This window comes from Narcine bancroftii, chromosome 3, assembly GCF_036971445.1.
Source record: "Narcine bancroftii isolate sNarBan1 chromosome 3, sNarBan1.hap1, whole genome shotgun sequence".
Classification (NCBI taxonomy): Eukaryota; Metazoa; Chordata; class Chondrichthyes; order Torpediniformes; family Narcinidae; genus Narcine; species Narcine bancroftii.
Genome location: NC_091471.1, coordinates 81,209,852 through 81,232,713, shown reverse-complemented (window position 1 = coordinate 81,232,713; position 22,862 = coordinate 81,209,852). Strand labels below are relative to the sequence as shown.

The window sequence follows — 22,862 nt, the reverse complement described above, 5'->3', positions numbered from 1 at the left end:
ATCATAAGACAGCCAGTCCTCTCCTCTTGCATGAACCACAAGGGCTTTGACCAGGCTGAACTAAGTACTCACAACCCATCTTCCAAATGGGGTTTTCCACAAGCTTGCTTGCTTGTCCTGTTCTAGTCCCAGCTATTGTTGCTGACTGTAACACTGTAGAAGTGATCGCTCTCGCTCTCTCTCTCTGAGCCTGTTTGACTCTCTCTGCTTGCAAAACCACATGACCCTCCTAGAACAGCAAGCTCCACCCAGACAGAAGGTGGCTCCAACAAAATCTTTCATCTGTTGCCTTTTTGTAAACAATTCATTAGTGAAGTCTCATGGGCACTCTCCAAAACTCTTGCAAAAGCTGTGGAGCCGATATGTCTAGCATTAGCAGACCTCCAGTATTTCAAATAAGATCTGTTTTAAAGTGTTTGTATGTAACCTACTCTAACAAACCTTTCCCAATTTATCTCCCAAACACATATCTATATACTCTGAACACTACTGGCTGCTTGCAGAATTTGCTTGCAACTTGCATTTTAGCCCTTATACATGTTATAAAATGAAATTTTAATTTTCTATCAATATTTTCTTTACCTCATTTTTTTTTCTTTCCTTTTAGTGTGTCTCTATTGTAGATTTCCATGCACTTTGTGGTAATATTGTGTCTTCTAATTTGCATACTGTTATAAATCTAGTCATGCTTATTTTGTGTGGATCCATGTCTGGATGAAGAGTTGCACAGTTGAGTGACCTTTAGGTGGTTTAGTAATATTGTGCTCCTGTGTTCTAGCACCATCACTGTATATTGTTTAAATGCTTTTTGTTTATGTCAAGTGGAAGTATGAAGTTTTGCTTGATTGTACAAGTCTAGTATTTAATTGGTTTATTTATTGCAGAGGACTGCAGCAGACAGGTACTCCTCAACTTACAATGGGGTTCTGTTTCGGCAAACCCATCGTAAGTCAAAAAATACGCAAGTCGTAAAAGAATACCGCACCTACCATTTTTTATAATAAAATTTTGAATACCTTTATTCAACACCGGGGGTGGGGGGGCAGCTAAAAGCTGTGCATGAAGAATGTTTGAAGCAAAGAACTAAAATTAATTACTGAATGGTGGGGGTTGCTAAAATGACAGAATTGTCAATTTCATTTGTTTGCGTGATCACTACAGAGACTGCAAGCGTGGTTGAACCATCGTTGCGAGAGGGTATACTGCATGATACTCTCACGCGATAACATTGCCAAAGAGTAGCATGCCACATATTGCAAGTGCAGGAACAGATCAGAATTCAAAATTGAAAGTACGGATTTGAACCATCGTAACTTCAAAAAATCTTGTTAAGACTATTGTACTGAAAAAATAGGCAGTATAAGCCAGAAATATGGGAGTCTTTCATGAAAGTTTTTTGTAAAATCAACTAACATGGAAATGTATGTGAATACTCCATGAAATTATTTTTCCGACATTATTTACTAGCTCTACTTTTATTTTAACAAAGGCAACGCAAAGAGGTGACAAAGCATGTTCTATGATGTTCTGGTCACAAAACATTAAATCATCCATGATTTATATTTTCAAATAAGGTGATTTTAATTTCCATAAATTGACTTGGATGAAAGTAAGTTTCCCTTGGCAAATGTCAGACTCATTTATAATTTTTCTGATCAGGTTCGAGATCTTTCCATTGCCTATCTACTTGTGGGATCAACCTATTTATATGTTGCACTGATGACATTTGCTGCATTTCCCTCACCTGAATTATCCAAAGACTGCATTGAGCCGGTATGTAATTTAATGCTCAACATCTGCATCCTTTCCCGTCTAACTTGTTAAATTTGTCTTTGTCTTTACTTCATAACGTGAACAAAAGGGATAAAAGATGCTGAAAATTTGTAGCTCAATAAAGTGTGCAAAAGTGCTGGAGAAACTCAGCAAATTACGCAGTGTTTCTTGTGTAGCTAATGTTTTGGGCCTAAGTCTTCATAAAGGTATGAGCAAAAAGCAGGCAGGTGCCTGAATAAAATAGTGGAGGGATAGTACAGGCCCACAAGCAATAAGGTCATAGTTGGATAAGGGTCAGAGGACAGAAGAGAAAAAGTTGGAAAGTGAAAGGGGGAGGCAATAGCTCTCTGAATGGAGAGGGAAGGTGGTTGGAATGTGGAGGAAGGGAGACAGAGGGACCAAGGTGTATCTAGGGTATGGCAGCCAGGACATGTGCACTGGTCGCCACTTAAAGGGGTTGTGCCCCTGTCTTCACCTGCCCAATATCAAACTCCTGAGTCCCAAGCCCAACAAAGAAACTCTATCTGACAAAAGAACTTCAGGGTATGGGTGACAATATGAGGTTCTTTAATGACACTGTCACATTTTAATTTCTGATGGATATCCCTGCTCCTGCCAGCAGCTTGAGGTCCCCGCTCTGGCCACACCACCCAGAAAACCCAGAGAAATCAACGTTTCAAAAGTTCAAGAAACCTTTTGGAAAGATTTTCCCTTGTTCTTGGATTTCATCCTGGTTGATATGTTGGGGCTGTTGGAAGGGGTCTGTGTGTCCAGGGAGAGGCGATTCAAACGATCCCAGGAGCGGATCTTACAGCGAAGGGCAGACAACTACAAGTGAGTTGATTTTAGCACGTTGTGCACACAGTCAGTCCATCCTGGGGTGCAATATGCACTCTTCTGCCCCCACCCCAGTCCCTTTGGGTGAGAGAGTGTCAGGTAACTTGTCTGAGTGCTACTGGTACCATGTAACCCAGTACAACCTGTCGCATGGTTGGGTGGTCAGCAACTAAACGGCTCCCCCACCAGGCTTGCCTGGTGCGGAGGGTGGCTTAGACACCCTAGAGGATGAAAAACAAGACCTGTCAAAGGGTGGACAAACCCTCATGTAGGGCCAATGGTCATCTAGAAAACACTTGCCATGAAGTGCAGAAAGGGCACCCTTACTTCAAAGCTTGGTCTGGCCATTCACTGCAACAGAATTTTCCCAAGCTGTCTTGGACCTCACCAAGCCACTGGATCTGGGAGGAAATGTCAAGAGGGTGGGTCTGGACCTGTGCAACCCCTGACTCACCAAAATCCATTCTTGCATACACTGTTCCTTTCTGAGGAGGGGGGTATCTTCACATCAAACCCCACAAACTGACTGAAAGGAACTATCATCATCCTATGGGATGGATAGCCAGAAGAAGGCAATCCTTGGGTGCTGGGTGACTGTATTCCCCTCCTGGAATTAAACCCCATTCAGTCTAGAGTCCCTTTTAAATCAACAGGCTCATGGTTCTGTTCAGCTAAGTCATAGTTTCATCATGGAGTTCTACCCAAAAATACGTACACGCTTAAAAGTAACCCAAAGCCTGCAACACAGAGACACTCAGAATTTCCTGCAGCCGATCTTCAAACTAGCCCAATTTTGCATGCAGAGCACCCAAATGGCAACTTTATTTGCAATTTTTAAAAAACTGGTTGGGAAGCACTATTTCATTGCTTGCCCCAGGCACTATTTTACCCAGATATGCCACTGCAGAGGGATAGGGAAAGAAAGAGACCAGGGAAGGGCCTAACGAAAATCTGAGAAGTTGATGTTAATTCCATCTGGTTGGAGAATGCTCAGACAGAATACTAGATGATGTTCCTCCAATTTGTCAGTGACATCAGTTTGGCAGTGTGCAAGACCACAGACACATGTCTGCATGGGAGTGGGGCATGGATATGAAATGGTTGGCCACTGGAAGATCTCTGCTATTGCAGCGGATGGAGCAAAAATGCTTTATGAAATGATCTCCCAATCTCGGTCTCATTTCTGATGTAGAGAAGGCCACATCAGGAGTACCTAAGTGCAGTAGATGACCCCTGCAGATTCATATTAAGTGTTGCTTCACTTGAAAGGGGCGTTTGGGGTGCTGAAATGTGGTGAGGGAGGAAGTGTGGGTGCAAGTGTTACACTTCCTTGCAGTCATGGGTAGTACCAAAGGGCCAATTAGTGGTAAGAGGTGAGTGGATGAGGGAGTTACTGAGGGAGTGGTCCTTGCAGAAGGTGGAGCTGAGAAGATGTGTATGGTGGTGGGATCACGTAGTAGATAGTGGAAATTGTGGTGGATGCTAGTGGAGTGGTAGGTGAGGATAAGGATAATCGTCATTGCATCTAGGGGTGAAGGAGTCAGGACGAGAAATAGAGAAAGTGTGGGCAAGGGCTGAGTTGATGGCGGTAGAGGAGAAGCCATGTTTTTTGAAGGAGGACATCTCAAATGATCTGGAATGGAATACCTCATCGTGGGAGCAGATGCAATTGAGAGAAAGGAATAGAATCTTCACAGGGAGTAGTTGAGTTAACCATGGGATTTGGTGGGTTTGTGGAAAATGTCTATTGAAAGTTTATCTCCTGAGATGGAGGCAGGGAGATTTAGAAAGGGAGTGTGGGGTAGATGGACGAAGTGAATTTAAGATTGAGGTGAAAGTTAGCAGCAAAGTGGATAAAGTAGATGAGCCCATAATGGCATGCGGAAGCACCAATGCAGTTGTCAATGTAGCGGAGAAAGAGTTGTGGAGCCTTCCCTGTGTAGGCTTGTAGAATAGATTGTTTCATGTAGCCATGTGGGTACCTGGGGCTACCACTTAGACTTCATGAAAGTGAAATGAGTCAAAAGAGAAGTTATTGAGGGCAAAGACAAGTTCTGCTTGGTAGAGGAGGATGGTGGTGGAGGCGGGTGGTGGAGGCAGACTGGTTTGGTCTGTTCATATAACCATATAACCACTTACAGCACAGAATAGGCAGGTTCGGCCCTACTAGTCCATGCCGTAACAAATCCCCACCCTCCTAGTCCCACTGACCAGCACCCGGTCCATACCCCTCCAGTCCTCTCCTATCCATGTAACTATCTAGTCTTTCCTTAAATGTAACCAATGGTCCCGCCTCGACCACGTCTGTTGGAAGCTCATTCCACATCCCCACCACCCTTTGTGTAAAGAAATTTCCCCTCATGTTCCCCTTATAATTTTCCCCCTTCAATCTTAAACCATGCCCTCTAGTTTGAATCTCCCCCACTCTTAATTGAAAAAGCCTATCCACGTTTACTCTGTCTGTCCCTTTTAAAATCTTAAACACCTCCATCAAGTCCCCTCTCAATCTTCTACGCTCCAGAGAAAAAAGCCCCAGTCTGCACAACCTTTCCCTGTAACTCAAACCTTGAAATCCTGTCAACATTCTCGTGAACCTTCTCTGCACTCTCTCTATTTTGTTTATATCTCTCCTATAATTTGGTGACCAAAACTGTACACAGTACTCCAAATTTGGCCTCACCAATGCCTTGTACAATTTCATCATAACCTCCCTACTCTTGAATTCAATACTCCGATTTATGAAGGCCAACATTCCAAATGCCTTCTTCACCACACCATCTACCTGAGTATCAGCCTTGAGGGTACTATTTACCACAACTCCTAAATCCCTTTGTTGCTCTGCACATCTCAATAGCCTACCATTTAATGCATATGACCTATTTAGATTTGCCTTTCCAAAATGTAACACCTCACACTTATATGTATTAAATTCCATCAGCCATTTCTCAGCCCACACCTCCAGCCTTCCTAAATCACCTTTTAATCTACAGTAATCTTCCTCACTGTCCACAACACCACCAATCTTTGTATCATCCGCAAACTTGCTTATCCAATTCTCCACCCCTACTTCCAGATCATTAATATATATAACAAACAATAGTGGACCGAGGACCGATCCCTGAGGAACTCCACTAGTCACTGGCCTCCAATTGGACAAACAATTTTCCACCACTACTCTCTGACACCTCCCATCCAACCATTGCTGAATCCATTTCACTACCTCCTCATTTATACCTAATGCCTCCACCTTTTTTCCTAACCTCCTGTGGGGAACTTTGTCAAAAGCTTTACTAAAGTCTAAATAGACAACATCCACAGCTTTCCCTTCATCAACCTTTTTTGTAACCCCCTCAAAAAACTCAAACAGGTTTGTCAAGCATGATCTACCCCTGACAAAACCATGCTGATTACTCCCTAGCAATCCCTGTACCTCCAAATAATTGTAACTACCATCCCTCAGAACACTTTCCATCAACTTGCCCACCACAGACGTCAGACTCACGGGCCTATAATTCCCAGGTTTACATTTAGACCCTTTCTTAAACAGCGGAACCACATGCGCCACCCTCCAATCCTTTGGCACTACCCCCGTGGCCAGTGACATTCTAAATATCTCTGTTAATGGCCCCACTATCTGTCCACTAGCTTCCCTGAGTGTCCTTGGGAATATTTTGTCTGGTCCCGGAGATTTATCCACCTTTATCTTTTTTAACACAGCCATCACTACCTCCTCGGTTATCCTTATATGCTTCATTACCTCCCCACTATTTTTCTTTACCTCAACTGGTTCAATATTTTTTTCCCTAGTGAATACCGAGGCAAAGAAATCATTCAAAATTTCCCCCATTTCCTCTGACTTCTCACTCAGCCTACCCTCACTATCTACAAGGGGTCCAATTTTATCCCTCACTAATCTTTTACTTTTAATATACTTATAGAAACCCTTTGGATTTATTTTTACTCTGTCTGCCAAAGCCTCTTCGTGCCTTTTTTTGGCCTTTCTAATTTCTTTCTTAAGATTCCTTCTACACTCCTTGTAGTCCTCCTTCAAATTGTCAGCTCTCTGTTCTTTATACCTCTTGTACACCTCCCTTTTTCTCCTAACCAAATTTCCAATATTCCTCGAAAACCAAGCCTCCCTATGACTTCCAGCCTTTCCTTTGATTCGCACTGGGACATAACTACTCTGTACCCTCAAAATTTCTTTTTTGAATATCCTCCATTTCTCATTTACACCCTCACCTGAAAATATCCTGTCCCCCTCAATACTCCCCAAATCCCTTCTTATTCCTTCGAAATTTACTCTTCTCCAATCCAGAACCTCAACTTTAGGCCCCTCCTTACTCCTCCCTAAAACTACCTTAAAACTAACAGAACCAATTGTATCTCCAACATTAATGTCTGATACCTGACCTAGCTCATTCCCTAACAGGAGATCCAGTATTACACTGTCCCGAGTCAGTTCTTCTACTAATTGATTTAGAAAACAATCTTGAGCACATTTAACGAATTCTAGCCCATCCAGCCTTCTAACTGTATGGGTATCCCAATCAATGTGAGGGAAGTTAAAATCTCCCATGATCACTACCTTATGATTCTCACACATATACGTTATCTCTCTACACATTTGTTCCTCTAGTTTTCTTGACCTATTTGGTGGTCTGTAATACAGCCCTATTAGCACCCTCATGTCTCCTTCACCCCTCAATTCCACCCAAACAGCCTCAAAAAGAAAGAAATGAAGGGCTTTGAGACTTTTGGTATGGGGTGAGGGAGGTATCGATTTAGAATTAGAGATTGGATGTCCAGAGTAAAAATTGGGTTGTTGAGTTCAGGGAATTGGAAGTTGTTAAATTAACGGAGGGCATGTGAAGTAAGGGTGGGGTCCTGTGGAAGAGGTAAGACAAGGTGTCTGAGAGTTGTTGTCTGGCTTTGCGAAGTAGTGCACCAGATCACAACTGCACCAAGCTTGTCTGTTGGTTTGATCGTGAGATGAGGATTGGTGCCAAGAAAGTGGAGGGTGGAGTGCTCCAAGAGAGTGAGATAAGAATAAGTAGGGGATTGGTGGTCGAGATGGTTATGTCTTGGTGACGTTGGAAAGTAAAAATCCAAAACAGGCAGACGGCCAGGATATGGTATCCCAAGAGGAAGAAGGCTGAGGTAGCTGAAGGGGTCTTCATTAGGGGATGGAGAATCCTGTTGGAAGATGTGGGCATAGAAACTGAGATAATGGAAGCCGAGTTTAGCATCATGAAAATTGGTATAAATCCTGACCTTTTTAATATTGTGCTGATACATGTCCACAAATTCATACTTGAATTTGCCAGTGAGAAGGGGAAAAGAACACTTGAAAAGGCTTTTACTCAAACCAATTGACTTTTCCACAACATTAATTCTTTGCCTACTGGTAGTTAATTTCAAACATTTTAGTGGAAGAAGGTATTGTTTACCTTGTCATAGACCAGAGAAAGAACGAGAAGATATAACTAATGGTCAGCAAGAGAATGTTTGGGCATATTATTGGAGGGCTACAAACTTGATATTGTTGGTTGGATCCAAAAAAACAAGATTGTTGGGAGCAACCAAATATTTGAGCATCTTTGAGAGGATTAACAAATTGAAGATTAGTCAAGTATAATTTTTAAGTAGGTTATGATTTTGAAAATGAAGGAGAGGAAGGCATATCTTAATGGTGCTTTTGACCAGTGTATGGTCACTGCTGTGAATAAATTAGAGCCTGGATCTGCTTAGTGGTTGTTTACATCTGTTATTGTATTATAATATAATGCTTAACAAGGATGGAATGATTATATGTCAACTTGTTGATAACGTATCTGACCATATTGTCTTTATCCTTCATAAGGATCTGGTCAATCTATCTAACATCTCTCATATTCCTAGACTTTTGCAAATAAAAAGAACTCAGCAGATCAGACACCATCTATGGGAAGGAAAGTGTCCATATTCAGGTCAATGACCTTTCATCAGAACAATATTTGTGTATGATGGTGGTTTTTCCCTTAGTCATTCACTAAAATGTTCAGATCCTTGTCTGTTGTCATTCAGCCATCTCCCCATGCTTGGAGAATTGTGATAATGCAACTGTTTGTCTGGGATTAGCTCACCAAATATATTATGGTGATTGCCCACTGATCACTGCATTTATCTTTTCAAATTCTCCTTTTTCATCACTGGACTATAACATGTCCAATAGCTAACTACATTGTAATTGCATACGTGACCCCATTTTAGCCATTTGGGTTACGAAAATTTGCCTTTTTGAATTCAGAAATCACTACCTGAAAATGTGAATTTCTATATGAAATTTGCTCTCTCAGAAATTATTGGGGTTGGGGGAGGGAAAATGTGGAGATTGTGAGCAAATCAACATCTCTCAACATGGGCTGTTTTCGAGGAACGTAACCCCACTGTGAAGCAAGGATTGCCTGTTTTGTCTCCAGCCTCAACTGCAAGTGTTGAAATGCAGAGGTCAGATACTGGCATATTTCACCCCACCTCTCTTTACCCCCACCCCTAATCTGTTTGATTCCTTGAACCACTGATTCAGTTGATAGGAGGTGGGCTGTTCATTTAGTCCCTCATTTCTATACCAGGAATGGCTTATGAAAGATCTATAAATAAAGTTGCTGATTTTCTGGAGAGAAAATGTGAAGTTGTATGTCACATTTAATTTTAGTCGATGCTTTTAATTATTTATGATAATTTTATCTTGTATTTAAATTTATTTTAGCAAATTTTGCATATTTCTATCAGAAACACTTTTCTCGAGGCAATTGCACGCTTCAAATACTGTGATGTTCTGGTGAAATGATGTTGCGATTGGTTGCCTGAAGCCTGGAGGCATCTTATTTGGAGTCATTCTGTATGGCCCTCTGTATCTGGGATGTATTGGTTTGGTAAAATAATCCAGACAATGTTAATTGGGCTCTGATGTTTAGATTACATGGATGTTGACATTTTCTTTTTTCTGAGAAGTTGTTGAATTTTTCAGTTCGTATTTTGAATTCCTGCATCCTTCTCAACTTCTTGACAACATTGTGTTGCATTTCTGAAACCTTTCCTTAATGTTTTCCAGAACTTTTTGGATAATCTGCCAAGCAATGATATCACTGCCTTCATTTCCCGAGTCTTCCTACTGTTTCAGATGACCACTGTTTTTCCATTGTTGGGCTACCTGATAAGAGCACAATTATTTGGACAGTTTTTTGGAAAAGTGTATCCCAGGTTTGAATTTATTTAACATTTTTCTCATCATTGTATTGATACATCTCAGAAACTTTCTAATTTGAGTTTTGTGAGATTATTTCTGAAAATGTATTTGTAACCTGATCAGGTGATGCAGTATACCAATCACAGACTTGCATGAGTTAAGGCCAGAATTAAGTGCTGCCATATTTCCTGAGAATGATATTAATTTTCAAATTGACTCCTACATTTTCAGCTTCAATTTTACTACAATTAATTAATTATTTGCTAGGTTTCTAATCCATGGAGGTGTTGCAGTAGGAAAAGCATTTAAACCAAAAATGGGAAAGTTTGAATGAAAAGATGAAAAAGAGTAATGACCGATATTTGTCAGAAATGCAACCTCTGAAGTAAAAAGATGTGATCCATACATGTTTTGTAGAGCACCAATAACACCCCTTTGCTCAAAATTAAGTGTTGCCAAGTTTTACATAGTTCAAAGGCTGGATATCAGGCAAAGAGATGAAGGAGATAGTCTGGTGGTATGGTGTCAAGGTAACAATCTCTCCCTCTATGTCAGCAATACAAAGTTGCTGGTCATTGATTTCAGGAAATGGAGAAGAGCACACATCAATGGTGTAGATAGCAGAGAGCCAAACATATAACTAACTATGTCTAATTATGTTTTTTTTTAATTTTTTTAATTTTTCACACCATAAATCACATTAGCCATGATATACACTTTTTCTTTTTCACACATATACAGTGACTTTTTCTCCCCCCCCCCTCCCTCCTCCCAAGCCACCCCCACCCCCCCTCTCATCCATTTTAGGCTATGTTGATGTTACAATCAAGAAAGTGTACCAGAGATTACTTTCTTAGAAGTTAGAGGAAATTTGTTATGCCCCAAGTTTTACATTCCTACCAATGTTTAGATTTCAGATTTATTTTCAGGGTATATACATGACACATACAACTCTAAGATTCTTTTTCCTGTGGGCAAGGTGGAATTACAACTTATTGGTAGTGCAAAAAATAATGAATAAAGTACAATGGTAAGAATCCTTAAATGTGTCCATGATTGAGTTCGTTGTTGAGGAGTCTGATGTTGGAGGGGTAGCAGCTGTTCCTGAACCTGATTGTTCGAGCCTTGTGGCACCCATATCTTTATCCTGCTGGTACCAGCAAGGACAGATCGTGTGCTTGATGATTGCTACTGCTCCCCGATGGCAGCATTCCCTGTAGATGTTTTTGATAGTGGGAAGAGTTTTGCCTGTGTCCACTACCTTTTGGAGGACTTTATTCCCAGGGGTATTGGTGTCCTCATACTCTGGTATGGGAACTGCTCTAAGTCCACAAAAAAATGTAGAGACTAGTAAATGCAATAAGGCTGTAAGACATTGGAGCAGAAATAGGCTATTCAGCCTATCCTCCCATTTAATCATGAGCTGATCCATTTTCCCACTCAGCCCCACTGGCTAGCCTCCTCCCCATAATCTTTGATGCTCTGGCTAATCATGAAACTATCAATCTCTTCCTTGAATACACCTACTGACCTGGCCTCTTGGTTTTCATGACCTGAGCTTGTGGTGACAAATTCCACAGATTTACCACCCTCTGGCTGAAGAAATTTCTACACATCTCTGTTGTGAGCGGACACCCTTTAAACTTGGAGTTGTGCCCTCTTGTCCTAGACACTCCCAATATAGGAAACAACCTTTCAACATTTGAAATGTTTCAATGAGATTCCCCCTCCTTTTAATTTTAATTGAGACATACAGCATGGTAACAGGCCCTTTTGAACCACAAGCCTGTGCCGCAAAATTACACCCAATTGACCTACACCCGCAGTATGTTTTTGAAGGGTGGGAGGAAACCCACGCAGACACAGAGAATGTACAAACTCTTTCTAGACAGCACTGGATTCAAACCCAAGTCACTGGCACTGTAACTGCACGGTGCTAACCCAATACAGGCCAAACACTTCTCGTATGATAACTCTTTGATACAGCGCAGGCCTTCATGAAAACCTAATCTCTCTTCCCTTGACTAATTCTCCTGCTATCTCGGAAACTGCTATAATATTTAATATTTAATCTTCAGCCTCTCTTCTCTTTCCTTCTATCAGGCTGAAGATGCATGTGTTTGAGGTTATGAATCTCTGATTCAAGTGCAACACAAATGTCAGAATCAGAAAAAACGGAATTTATTTCATGAACATGTCACAAAATTTGTTGTTTTGCACCAGCATTACTGTGCAAATATTTCTATAAACCACATTTCAAAATCTAATATATATTTGCATGTTTGTCTGTCTGTTCTCCATGCAAATCAATATGGAGCACTCTAGAAATGTCCAAGGAGATTCAGTAGAGGTAAACATTTGATGCTGATTGTCATGACCACATTGAATTTAACCTTTAAGGTAGAGGTCTCCAAAGTGGTTGATGTAAAACCCCCCCAGGGGTTGATGGGGACCATCCAGGGGGTTGATAACACCAGGGGAAGTGGGGTAGGGGTGGTCCATTTAATAATGGAGGACAAATTAACATCCAGCTCGAGATGGCACCGGGCAGAGGGCCCAAAAGCTGGACTGTCCAACCTAAAACCGGACATCTGGCTACCCTACCCAGCCCCAAAACCACCAGCCCCTCCCCCTGCTCCAACCCCCTGTTATCCTGCTAGTAAATAATATAATGCAAGAAAAAGAGACAAAGTAAGGTAGAGTCTGTGGTTCATTGTTCATTCAGTCATCTGATGGCAGAGTGGAAGAAGCTGTCCTTTGTGCTGCTAAGTACTCATCTTGAGGCTCATGTACCTTTTTCCCGATGATAGCAGAGTGAAGAGGGCATGTCCTGGGTGGTGAGGGTCCTTGAGGATAGAGGCTACTTTCTTAAGAAACTGCCTCTTGTGGGTGGCCTCGATTGAGTGAAGACTGGTGCCCATTATGTTACAGGCCGAGTTAACAAACCTCTGGAGTTTTTTCCTCTCCTGAGTGTAGGCACCTCCATGCCAAACTGTGATACAACCAGTCAGAATACTGGCTGTAGAAATTTTTGTCTTTGATGATGTACCAAAATTCCTCATAAAGTGTAGCGGCTCCCAAGCTTTCTTCGTGATTGCATCGACGTGGAGGCTCCAGGACAGATCCTCAGAAGATGTTGTCACCCAGGAACTTAAGTTCTTGACTCTCCACTGCTGACCACTTAATGAGAACTGATTTGTGTTCTCCTGATTTCCTTCAAAACTTCACAATCATCTCCTTGGTTTTGATAACATTGAGTGCAAGGTTGTTATTGTGTCACCACTCAGTTGCTGATCTGTCTCCCTTCTGCATGCTTCCTCGTTGCAGTCTGTGATTCTGCCGACAATTGTGGTGTCATCAGCAAATTTGAAGATAGCATTTGAATTGTGCCTGGTCACACAGTCATGGTTATAGAGTGAGTAGAGCATGCATTTGTGAGGTCATTGAGGTGGGAGATGTTTCCAATTTGTTTTGACTGATCTTCCGATGAGGAAGTCAAGGATCCACTTACAGAGGCCCAGGGTTTGGAGCTTGTTGACCAGCACTGAGAAAATGATGGTGTTGATGGCTGAGCTGTAGCTGGATATAAGAGTTGCTGTTGTCAAGGTGATCCAGAGCTGAGTGGACAGTCAGTTATATTGCATCTGCTGTAGAGTGATTGTGACAGTAGGTGAATAGCAGTGGGTGTAGACCATTGCTTGGGTACATGTTAATTCTGACCATGACCAGCCTCTCAAAGTGTTTCATCACAGTAGATGTGAGTGCTACTGAGCAATAGTTATTGAGGCAGCTCACTCTGCTCTTCTTGGGATAATTGGTATCCTTTTGAAGCAAGTGGGAAACTCCAACTGCAGCAATGAGAGATGGAAAATTCCCATGAATGTTCTAGCTTGTTGGTTGGCACAGATTTTCAGTACCCTGACAAGTACATCATCAGGATCTGATGCCTTGTGAGGGTTCACTCTCTTGAAGGATGCTTTGACATCAAACTCAAAGAGAAATGTGCTGGAGATAATCCCAGATTCAAGGACTTTGTTTCCTACTGATATCAAACTCTTAAATAGATCTCATACTGGTTACTCTATTTCCGTTTACATTGACAATAGTACCATTCATCCAGTCTTTTTCCTTGCCATACTGAATGAGGTAGCCAAAGTGATCTGCTGTTGCCAATAATATCAAAAGGGGCAACTACACAAAGATCCACTAGATGGTGCCATTCTGGTATATCAGAGCTGTCTTTGGTCTTCAGCAATATCTGTTGTCTTGAAATGAAATAATATAACCAACTGGTCTGTCTAACCTGCACTATAACATAATGCACTTTTCAACTTTTGCATTTTATTCAATTTTTTTCATTAGCTTTGCTCATGTGTTCATTCTAAACATCGTGATTGTGTGCAGTGGAATCCTAGTGGCAAGGTTTTATCCCAATATAGGTGGCATTATCAGGTAATTGTGTCTTATTTTTCTTTTTATTTCAGTTGTATTTTAGCAATTTTTTTTGCAACTTTTAAGTGGTAGTATTTCAATATTGATTTAAATATCTATTGCTCCAAGTCTTTATCAAAGGAAATAAATGTTTTCTACACTAATATTGGGATGTTCCTATAGATTGTATGTCATTGCAAGTAAATCTTAAGTTTTGATAGGTATTATTATAAAGCTTTAATGCTGTAACTTGTTTGGCCCCATACTCATCCTGAAAATCAAATTAAAATGAATGCCTCAAAAGGTTTCACCTGTCAAATGTACAGCATTTTCATTTTTTTAATTAATTTTAATAGATTAAAAACTAAAATGCTAAATATTTTACTTATAAATTTGGTTTTTATAGATTGCACAAAATGTTGAAATGAGGGTTAGGAAACTTTAAAAGTTAATTATAAGGTAACAATTGTGTTTGGGATTATGAAAAGTTACATCTGAAAAGCTTAAGGCCATGTTCAGAAAAGAATCATTGTCCATGGAAGGGAATTATCTAATTTTATTGCAAAAACTCAATATTGCTTTGCTTTATTATATTTAAAATGACTTTTGTGTCAATGCTATGGCTTTTTTCATTTTCATAAGAAACCTGAAAGCGCTTTCTTGATTGAAGTCTTAATTTAAACAATTAAGTTTCGTAAAATCTTTTGGTCCTCAATGATTGTCTAGATGTGATGATTATATTGATAGCATCTGTAATATAAAGCAGAATGCAGGGTGGCGTAGTTAGCACAACGCTATTACAATGCCAACAACCCAGGTTGAATCTGATGCTGTCTGTAAGGAGTTTGCATGTGTCTAGTTTCCTTGGATACTCCAGTTTCCTCCATGTTACAAAGACATACGGATTAATTGGGTGAGGGCTCCTTTGTCAGAATAAATTAAAATTTGGGCTTTCAGAAGAGAATTGGCAATCGTGTGCTTAGGAGCAAAAGGAAAGAAATGGGACATAATAGATTACTCTGCAAAGAGCCAGCATTGATTTAATATTCAAATTGCCACCAGTTAGTTGTGCCACTATTCCATAATTCTATAACAAGTTGGCAATGCTGTAGAAATATAGGTACTTCTATCTCATTCCCGTTCCTACGCAACCAAAGAAAAAATTAAAAATTAAGATTTGTAACTCAAATTGCTAAATTTAAATTTTGTCTAATAGATGACTTTTACAGCCCTATTAATTTAAAGTAATTTTTAACATCTTTTGCTTTTAAAAGTGCTTAAACCAATGACTTTGAAACTATGTAATAATTAATTACCTTGTTGGAACTTCCAAGGTTACTATGATTTTAAAACTAATGCACTTATTGTTGCCCATTTCTTCTTTTGATCAGGAATACTTAAACCTCTAACAGCCATAATCAGATTCTTAATTTGGGGGTGCACATTGTGGTGATTTCTGCAATTTGTTTTATTACGTGCACAACAAAACTGAGAAAAATGGAACAAATCTTTGAATCATTCTGTCTGTCTTTTAATGTAGGTGTTTAGGAGCAACATGTGGACTTGCCTTTGTATTTGTTTATCCATCTCTTATTCACATGATATCACTTCATCGCAAAGGACAGCTGAGTTGGCCATCTCTAATTTTCCATAGTTTTCTGATAGTACTTGGTGCAGTTAATCTGATTGCACAGTTCTTGATATGATACTAGTCAAAAGAAATATAAACTTGGGTGACTTGTTAATTGAATTATTGCTGTTCTTAGAGAAGTGTAACTTTTATATACTACATTTGATTATGCTGACAGTTCAAGTGCAGTGGGACAATTTCTCCCATTTAGGCTTCATTCCAATTTTTTTCCTATGGTTGTGCAGGCTTGAGGTTATGGTATTAAATCACTGTCAATAAATTAATTAGCATGGCATTTTTCAACCTGGAGAAGATTCCATTCAGCCCAATAAAACACAGATTGTTAAGTCACTAATCCATATCACATCAAAAACACTTGCTATTGGTTTTTAAATCCTCCTTTCTCCTTCCACAAGGCATCACTGGATAAATGCCAAAGGGAATTGAAAAAAAAAATTCCATTGCTCTGAAATAGTTATCTTTTATCACTTCATGTGGTACTTTGTTATATTAGTATAAATAGAAGCATTATCTTATGGTGCATTTGAATGGATTGAAGAGATTTGATTTATTGGTTTAAATTAGTATGGTATGCATAAGAATGACTAGATTGCAGCAACTGTCTAATTTACTGATGCCAGAACTCAGGTGCATTTCATTTTAATGAACTATCCTGTTGAGCATGGAAGTTAGTGTTAGTGGAAACCCTCCTTATTCTCACTTTTACTGCACCAGATTTCTCTCACTTATTTGGCTGAATGTGTTTGCACAATCAACATTTGGAAATTTGAAGATTTGCAATGTTATCCGTTTTCTTTCGTTTTGCTGTAAATGTAAAAGTTTACTTTCAAATGCTGTACTTTGTTTTGTTTCAATGATTTAAATAATCCTAATAACTTCAGCAAAATCTATAAAATCTAATGTGAAGAAGTCTTGACTCTTGTAATTTCATGTGCCAAAGAAGTAAGACTAAAATATTGGATCACAAGATTGGTGATAAACGTTGGAAGCGTTTGCATTTGGCTGATGATAATATTGCTGACACAAAGCTGAATTCCTTGTGGTTTTATTGATAATGCTTTCAAACTAGCAGATTGATTGGAACTACATACTTAATAAGTAGAACAAAGCTTGCAATAATTTAGACTTTGGTTATGTATGCGATGCAGAATAGCTATGATCTTTGAAACAAAATTCACATTGTAACGGAGTGCCATTAAGATCTTAAGAAATACTGATATTTTCTCCACATCACTAAATCTGACTTTCCAGCTGTATCATCTTAAACTTGACGAGTAGTTCCTCGGCAATGTCTAGTACTACTGTGTGCACGGGAGTAAGTCTATTCTAGAAATTATCTTTAATGTGTGGATTTGCAACCCATGTGAGAGTTATTTTAATGACTATAATTTTGAATTTGTTGGTAGTGTTCATGGAAATCCTCCGTATTCTCACTTTTACCACTTAAAATTTGTCATGCTTAATTTGAGCGAAAGCATTAGTAGGACTCGGTGGCAGGCCCAGGAGCAGTTGAATTATTCTGGTACATGACTGGATAGAGTGCAGGGGTCATGTTTGTAGATCAAGAAAGTTCTGCAACATCATTTCTTATTCTTCATTTTGAATTGTGCTATAGTGTAATTAATTTAATATAGTTCAAAGAATAGGATAATTTATACTTAAAGAATTTAATCTCATTGATTGGTAAACTGGATATGTTGTATTACTCCATAATATCTGTGTTGTGAATGAGAATTATAGAGACTGGTGCATGGTTTTTTGGAAATGCAAGTGCAAAGTTTGTTCCCTCTTAACCACTGCTTTTGTTTTCGGTGCAGTACACTGGAATTTATTGATTGTCCATTATTCTTTGTTTTGTTATTAAAATTAATTTGCTTTGTTATATACCATATGCTCAGTCAATGAAACAAAATATTTTCTAAATGTACATAATAAAATAACATTGCAAAACTTATTTCAGCAAAGAATGTAAAAAAAATGTAAAATAAATGTAAAATTGGATATAAATATAATGATGCATCTTGCCTTTTTCTCCAGGAAAAAAAAACAATTGTTTTGATATCAAAATTAATTCATGTTTCCAATCAGTTGTTACTTTACCCCTTTAAAATATTGTGCTTAATTGTTGTGCTAAATCAGTTAGTTTTTTTTCTTGTCCTTCATCTCCTAATTCATCTCCAAAGAAGATCAATGTGGATTTTATTAATGTCTTTTTATATTCTGATTTGATGTGTTGCAGCCCTTGAAAGTTTACACTGAGTTTAATGATTTTGTGAAATCAGCATTTTCATTTCTGGTATTCATAGTATTCTTTTGGAATTTTTCAGCTTCCTGCATTGCTCTCTCCCTCCAAATTAATATTTTAGTTTTGTAATCATTTAGTCACTGCCATTCATTTTGTCACAAACCTGTCTTTTTTTATTCTCTACTTCTGCAACCTCTCCACATCCCATCTTTTTGGTCTTCTGAAATCTATTGATAATTTCCCAGATCTGATGCAGTGTCATCAATCTGAGCTCTTAAGTATTTACATTGTTCATCTTTCAGACTTCTAGCTTCTACAGCATTTTTCTTTTGTGATTTACCACTTTGCATCAGTATGTTATTTTCTGCATTTGTTCTAAAATTAATGAAGATGGTGAAAATTAAATCTGTTACTACCCTTCTTGCATATCTACTTTTTCTATATCTACTGGTATATAGAATAAGTATTACAAGTTTTAAAGATTTATTTATTGACAGTAGTCTTGCTTCATTTGAACAAATGTCAAGTAAATTTGCTTTATCTAAAACTTTTTTTAGATATTTGTAGATTAGAAAATTTCTCAATTCTCAACAACCTGAATTTCCTAAAGCTCATGACACAAATATTATTGACTCAATTTTTAATTTACAACCTTCACAGAAAGGATTAATATCTCCAATTTATGATATGGTGATAAAATTGCATCAAGCTCCTTTAAATAAAATTTAAAAAGCATGGGACCAGGACTCACATTTTTCAATATCTGAAGAGAGAATTGGGATTTGATTTTTAAATTGGTTAATACTTCATCATTATTTGATCGCCGTTCTCTCTCTTACAATTTAAAATAGTACGCAGTTCACGTGTCCAAAGATAAACTTTCTCACATTTACTTAAATGTGAGTCCTCATTGCAACAGATGTAACAATGGAGATGCTACATTTATATGGTTTGGACTTGCCTTAGAAGATAGTCGATGGAGGTTTTTCAGACTTAATCAATAATCCTTGACTTCAAATTAGAGCCTAATCTTTTAGTTGCTCTTTGTGGCACTTTTGGAGAGAATGGCATGATTTTAATGCCAACTTGCGTGCAATGGTGGTGTGTGATTATGTCTTGCCTTAATCTGGAGAAAATCTGATATTCTGTAACTGAAACAAATATGAATTTTCAAAATTGTGGGGTCCATTTATGGACTATTTCTAGGAATAATAACCATTTTGATGATAATTTTGCGCTTTTTTCTAAAGCAAAGTATCAATCTTTTCACTATACAACAGTTTAAGTGTGGGAATAGATATTATATCATAATAAAATATTTCATATTATTCTTTAATTCCACGTGTGGAAGTGTTTAGTGATTATGGGTACTGATTATAATAGTTTTGCACAAGTGGTGTTATTTTCTGCACATATGTATTCCATATGCACTACATGTTTATGTTTTTTTATAAAATCTATTAAGAAAATGAAAAAAAAGACTATTAAATCAGCGGATCCAAAAATAAAATGCCTGTGTATCTTGTTATTTGAGCACATCAGGAGTCTATTTTTTGTTTGAAGAAGATCTCACTTGATTCTGGGGATCAAGAACAAGTCAACATTTTATTATTACTTTTCTATTATTACACCTATGTTAAAGTCAGTCCACACTGTAAGAAAACAGACAGTAGAAAACACCATTCTTCTTTAGCTTGGCTTCGCGGACGAAGATTTATGGAGGGGGTAAATGTCCACGTCAGCTGCAGGCTCGTTTGTGGCTGACAAGTCCGATGTGGGACAGGCAGACATGGTTGCAGGGGAAAATTGGTTGGTTGGGGTTGGGTGTTGGGTTTTTCCTCCTTTGCCTTTTGTCAGTGAGGTGGGCTCTGCGGTCTTCTTCAAAGGAGGTTGCTGCCCACCGAACTGTGAGGCGCCAAGATGCACGGTTTGAGGCGATATCAGCCCACTGGCGGTGGTCAATGGGGCAGGCACCAAGAGATTTCTTTAGGCAGTCCTTGTACCTTTTCTTTGGTGCACCTCTGTCACGGTGGCCAGTGGAGAGCTCGCCATATAACACGATCTTGGGAAGGCGATGGTCCTCCATTCTGGAGACGTGACCCACCCAGCGCAGCTGGATCTTCAGCAGCGTAGACTCGATGCTGTCGCCCTCTGCCATCTCGAGTACTTCGACGTTAGGGATGAAAGCGCTCCAGTGAATGTTGAGGATGGAGCGGAGACAACGCTGGTGGAAGCGTTCTAGGAGCCGTAGGTGATGCCGGTAGAGGACCCATGATTTGGAGCCGAACAGGAGTGTGGGTATGACAACGGCTCTGTATACGCTTATCTTTGTGAGGTTTTTCAGTTGGTTGTTTTTCCAGACTCTTTTGTGTAGTCTTCCAAAGGCGCTATTTGCCTTGGCGAGTCTGTTGTCTATCTCGTTGTCGATCGTTGCATCTGATGAAATGGTGCAGCCGAGATAGGTAAACTGGTTGACCGTTTTGAGTTTTGTGTGCCCGATGGAGATGTGGGGGGGCTGGTAGTCATGGTGGGGAGCTGGCTGATGGAGGACCATAGAACCAAGTAAACATACAACAGCTTTTTTAACCCTTTGTTACACTAGCAGGAGTGAGGTGGATTCAAGAAAGAGTTCAGTGACTCATTCTCTGTTCTGAGCCCAACACTCAAAGTATCAGAGTGTTTGCTATACATTTATACACAATTTGGGCAGGGGTCTGCATGAGACCCTCACAAGTTTCACACAAGCCTCATACACATTTTGTATTTACCATTACATGTTTACCTTGTAATATAAATGCGGAAAGTCTAGGCTTATTGGCGTACTTATGAACTTGATTATCTTACTACAGCACAGATGTTAAGAAACAATTATATTCCCACGTTTGCACAAGCAGCAGTAACTGAAAGCCTTACCTAAGGCATTAACCCTTCATTGAGCAGTTACATAAAATTTATTCTTCCACACCTATGGATGCTGTTATACATCTGTGACAGAAACTGGCAAGGATGCATTTAAGAGACTCTAGACAGACACACGATGAAAGAAAAATAGAGGGTTTAGTACTTTTTAAGAAGGAATATATAGGTTGGCTCTACATTGAGGGCCAAAGGGCCTGTACTGTGCTGTATTGATCTATGATGGCATCAAATGTGTCCTTTTCAGTGTACCTCTTTCCCCCCCCCCCCCCACAACCAAAAAAAAAACATTGTTTTCTTGCCACCCACTGGAGATATTTTCTGAAGCTGTTTCATTTCGGGTTAGTTGGTAGAGATGTAGAGCTACTTGTAAAACTGGTCAATTAAATTTAAGTTTTGCTTCCTTGGAAGCTTCACTTCTTTTTCCATATGTTGTTTTGCAAAGAGGAAGACTAATTCAGCAGTGGAGAAATATGTTTAAGATGCAGTTTATTTCTTGGCCAAGTTTAATCTGATTCCATAATTTCATAGGGTCAATCAATTTTGAGTAAACTGATGTCCACTCTGTTGTATTTTCACTCAAATTGGTATGACCTGACTCTGGAACTGAAGAAGTCCACAGCTAGTGTTGAAGTCTTGAATATAATCTGAAAAGTGTAATGCTGGTATTTGTAAGAGTTAATTTCCAAATTCTGACGCTTCATATTATTGAGGACTATTTTCAAGAACTGCCTTGGATGTGAAAATAAGTCACTTTGGTAAGTGTATTTTCCACTTATTTTACTATGGAGGTAATTGATTCCACTAATTTACGTTCTGTCCTTTGTCAGAAGCCTGCTTCATAGTCACCACATTGTTCAGAATATATCCTGAATGTGGTATTTTTTTTCTTTCGAAGCAGCCTAACGGCTTTATAATCGATTATGCATTTAGTCGAGATTGATTGTTCCTGCAGTAAGTCACAATTCCTGGTGACAATTATCTTCCTAGAGCCTGCCTCAAAAGCATATTTTGTCAGTAAAGCAAAATTGTTTCAAGATTTTTGGAGGTGTAGAAATACACATTTGCCACAAGTACAAAGTAGTTGTATTTTAACACTTGTGTGCAGTGCAACATCACACCAATGGAATTAAAAAGAAATTAAATAGATTTTTTGCCAATCTGTTTTACAACTAAATAAGAGGGGATAAAAGATGGGGGTTATAAGTTGAAGATGCACCTCACTCATTGTACTTGAACAATCACTTGCAGTACGTTTATAACTGTATCTGTAAGTTATCAGTACTATGCATCACTGATGGAAAATAAATAATTCTGCATCTATTTTGTCTGCTTTATTTTAATAATAAAGCGTTTGCTGGAACAACAAACATATGAATGGACTTGAAATATTTTTTTGTCATCATATGTTTTAAATAAAATCTATTACTGGGAATTTAATTTGTACTGAGCATTTATTTCTCAGAAGACATCTTCATTAAATATTGCTTCATCCTGATCAAGATGTATTTCATCTGTTTCCTTCTGAATAGTTGGAACTGTTTATTTTGCTATTAACTATTTCTGACCACTTGTAGTTTGGCGCTGTTAAAATCAATCTTTGATTATTATTGACTTCTAGTTTTACTTCTCTCATTTGTTTTCTTTTCCACCCTCTTGGAGCTGGTTTGGCCATGCAACTATTCTGTTTTTGCTATATGCTTTGTAGGTATTTCTGTTCAATTGTACAAGTAAACTAACTATTAAAAGATTTATTGTCGATTTGGGCAACAGATCGT

General features: G+C 38.9%; 1 protein-coding gene across 8 annotated transcripts in view; it reads left to right on the top strand.

The window, feature by feature from the left end:
• Positions 1-17,935, top strand: part of slc38a9 (solute carrier family 38 member 9) — an 85,234-nt gene extending 67,299 nt beyond the window's left edge. For all 8 annotated transcript variants that reach the window (XM_069924378.1, XM_069924377.1, XM_069924381.1 and 5 more), the window contains 4 exons: positions 1,660-1,773; positions 9,707-9,855; positions 14,204-14,293; positions 15,813-17,935. In XM_069924378.1, the coding sequence (XP_069780479.1) occupies positions 1,660-1,773; positions 9,707-9,855; positions 14,204-14,293; positions 15,813-15,978 (519 nt within the window). In that variant the 3' untranslated portion in view covers positions 15,979-17,935. The remainder of the gene's footprint in view (positions 1-1,659; positions 1,774-9,706; positions 9,856-14,203; positions 14,294-15,812) is intronic.
• Positions 17,936-22,862: the final 4,927 nt, after the last annotated feature.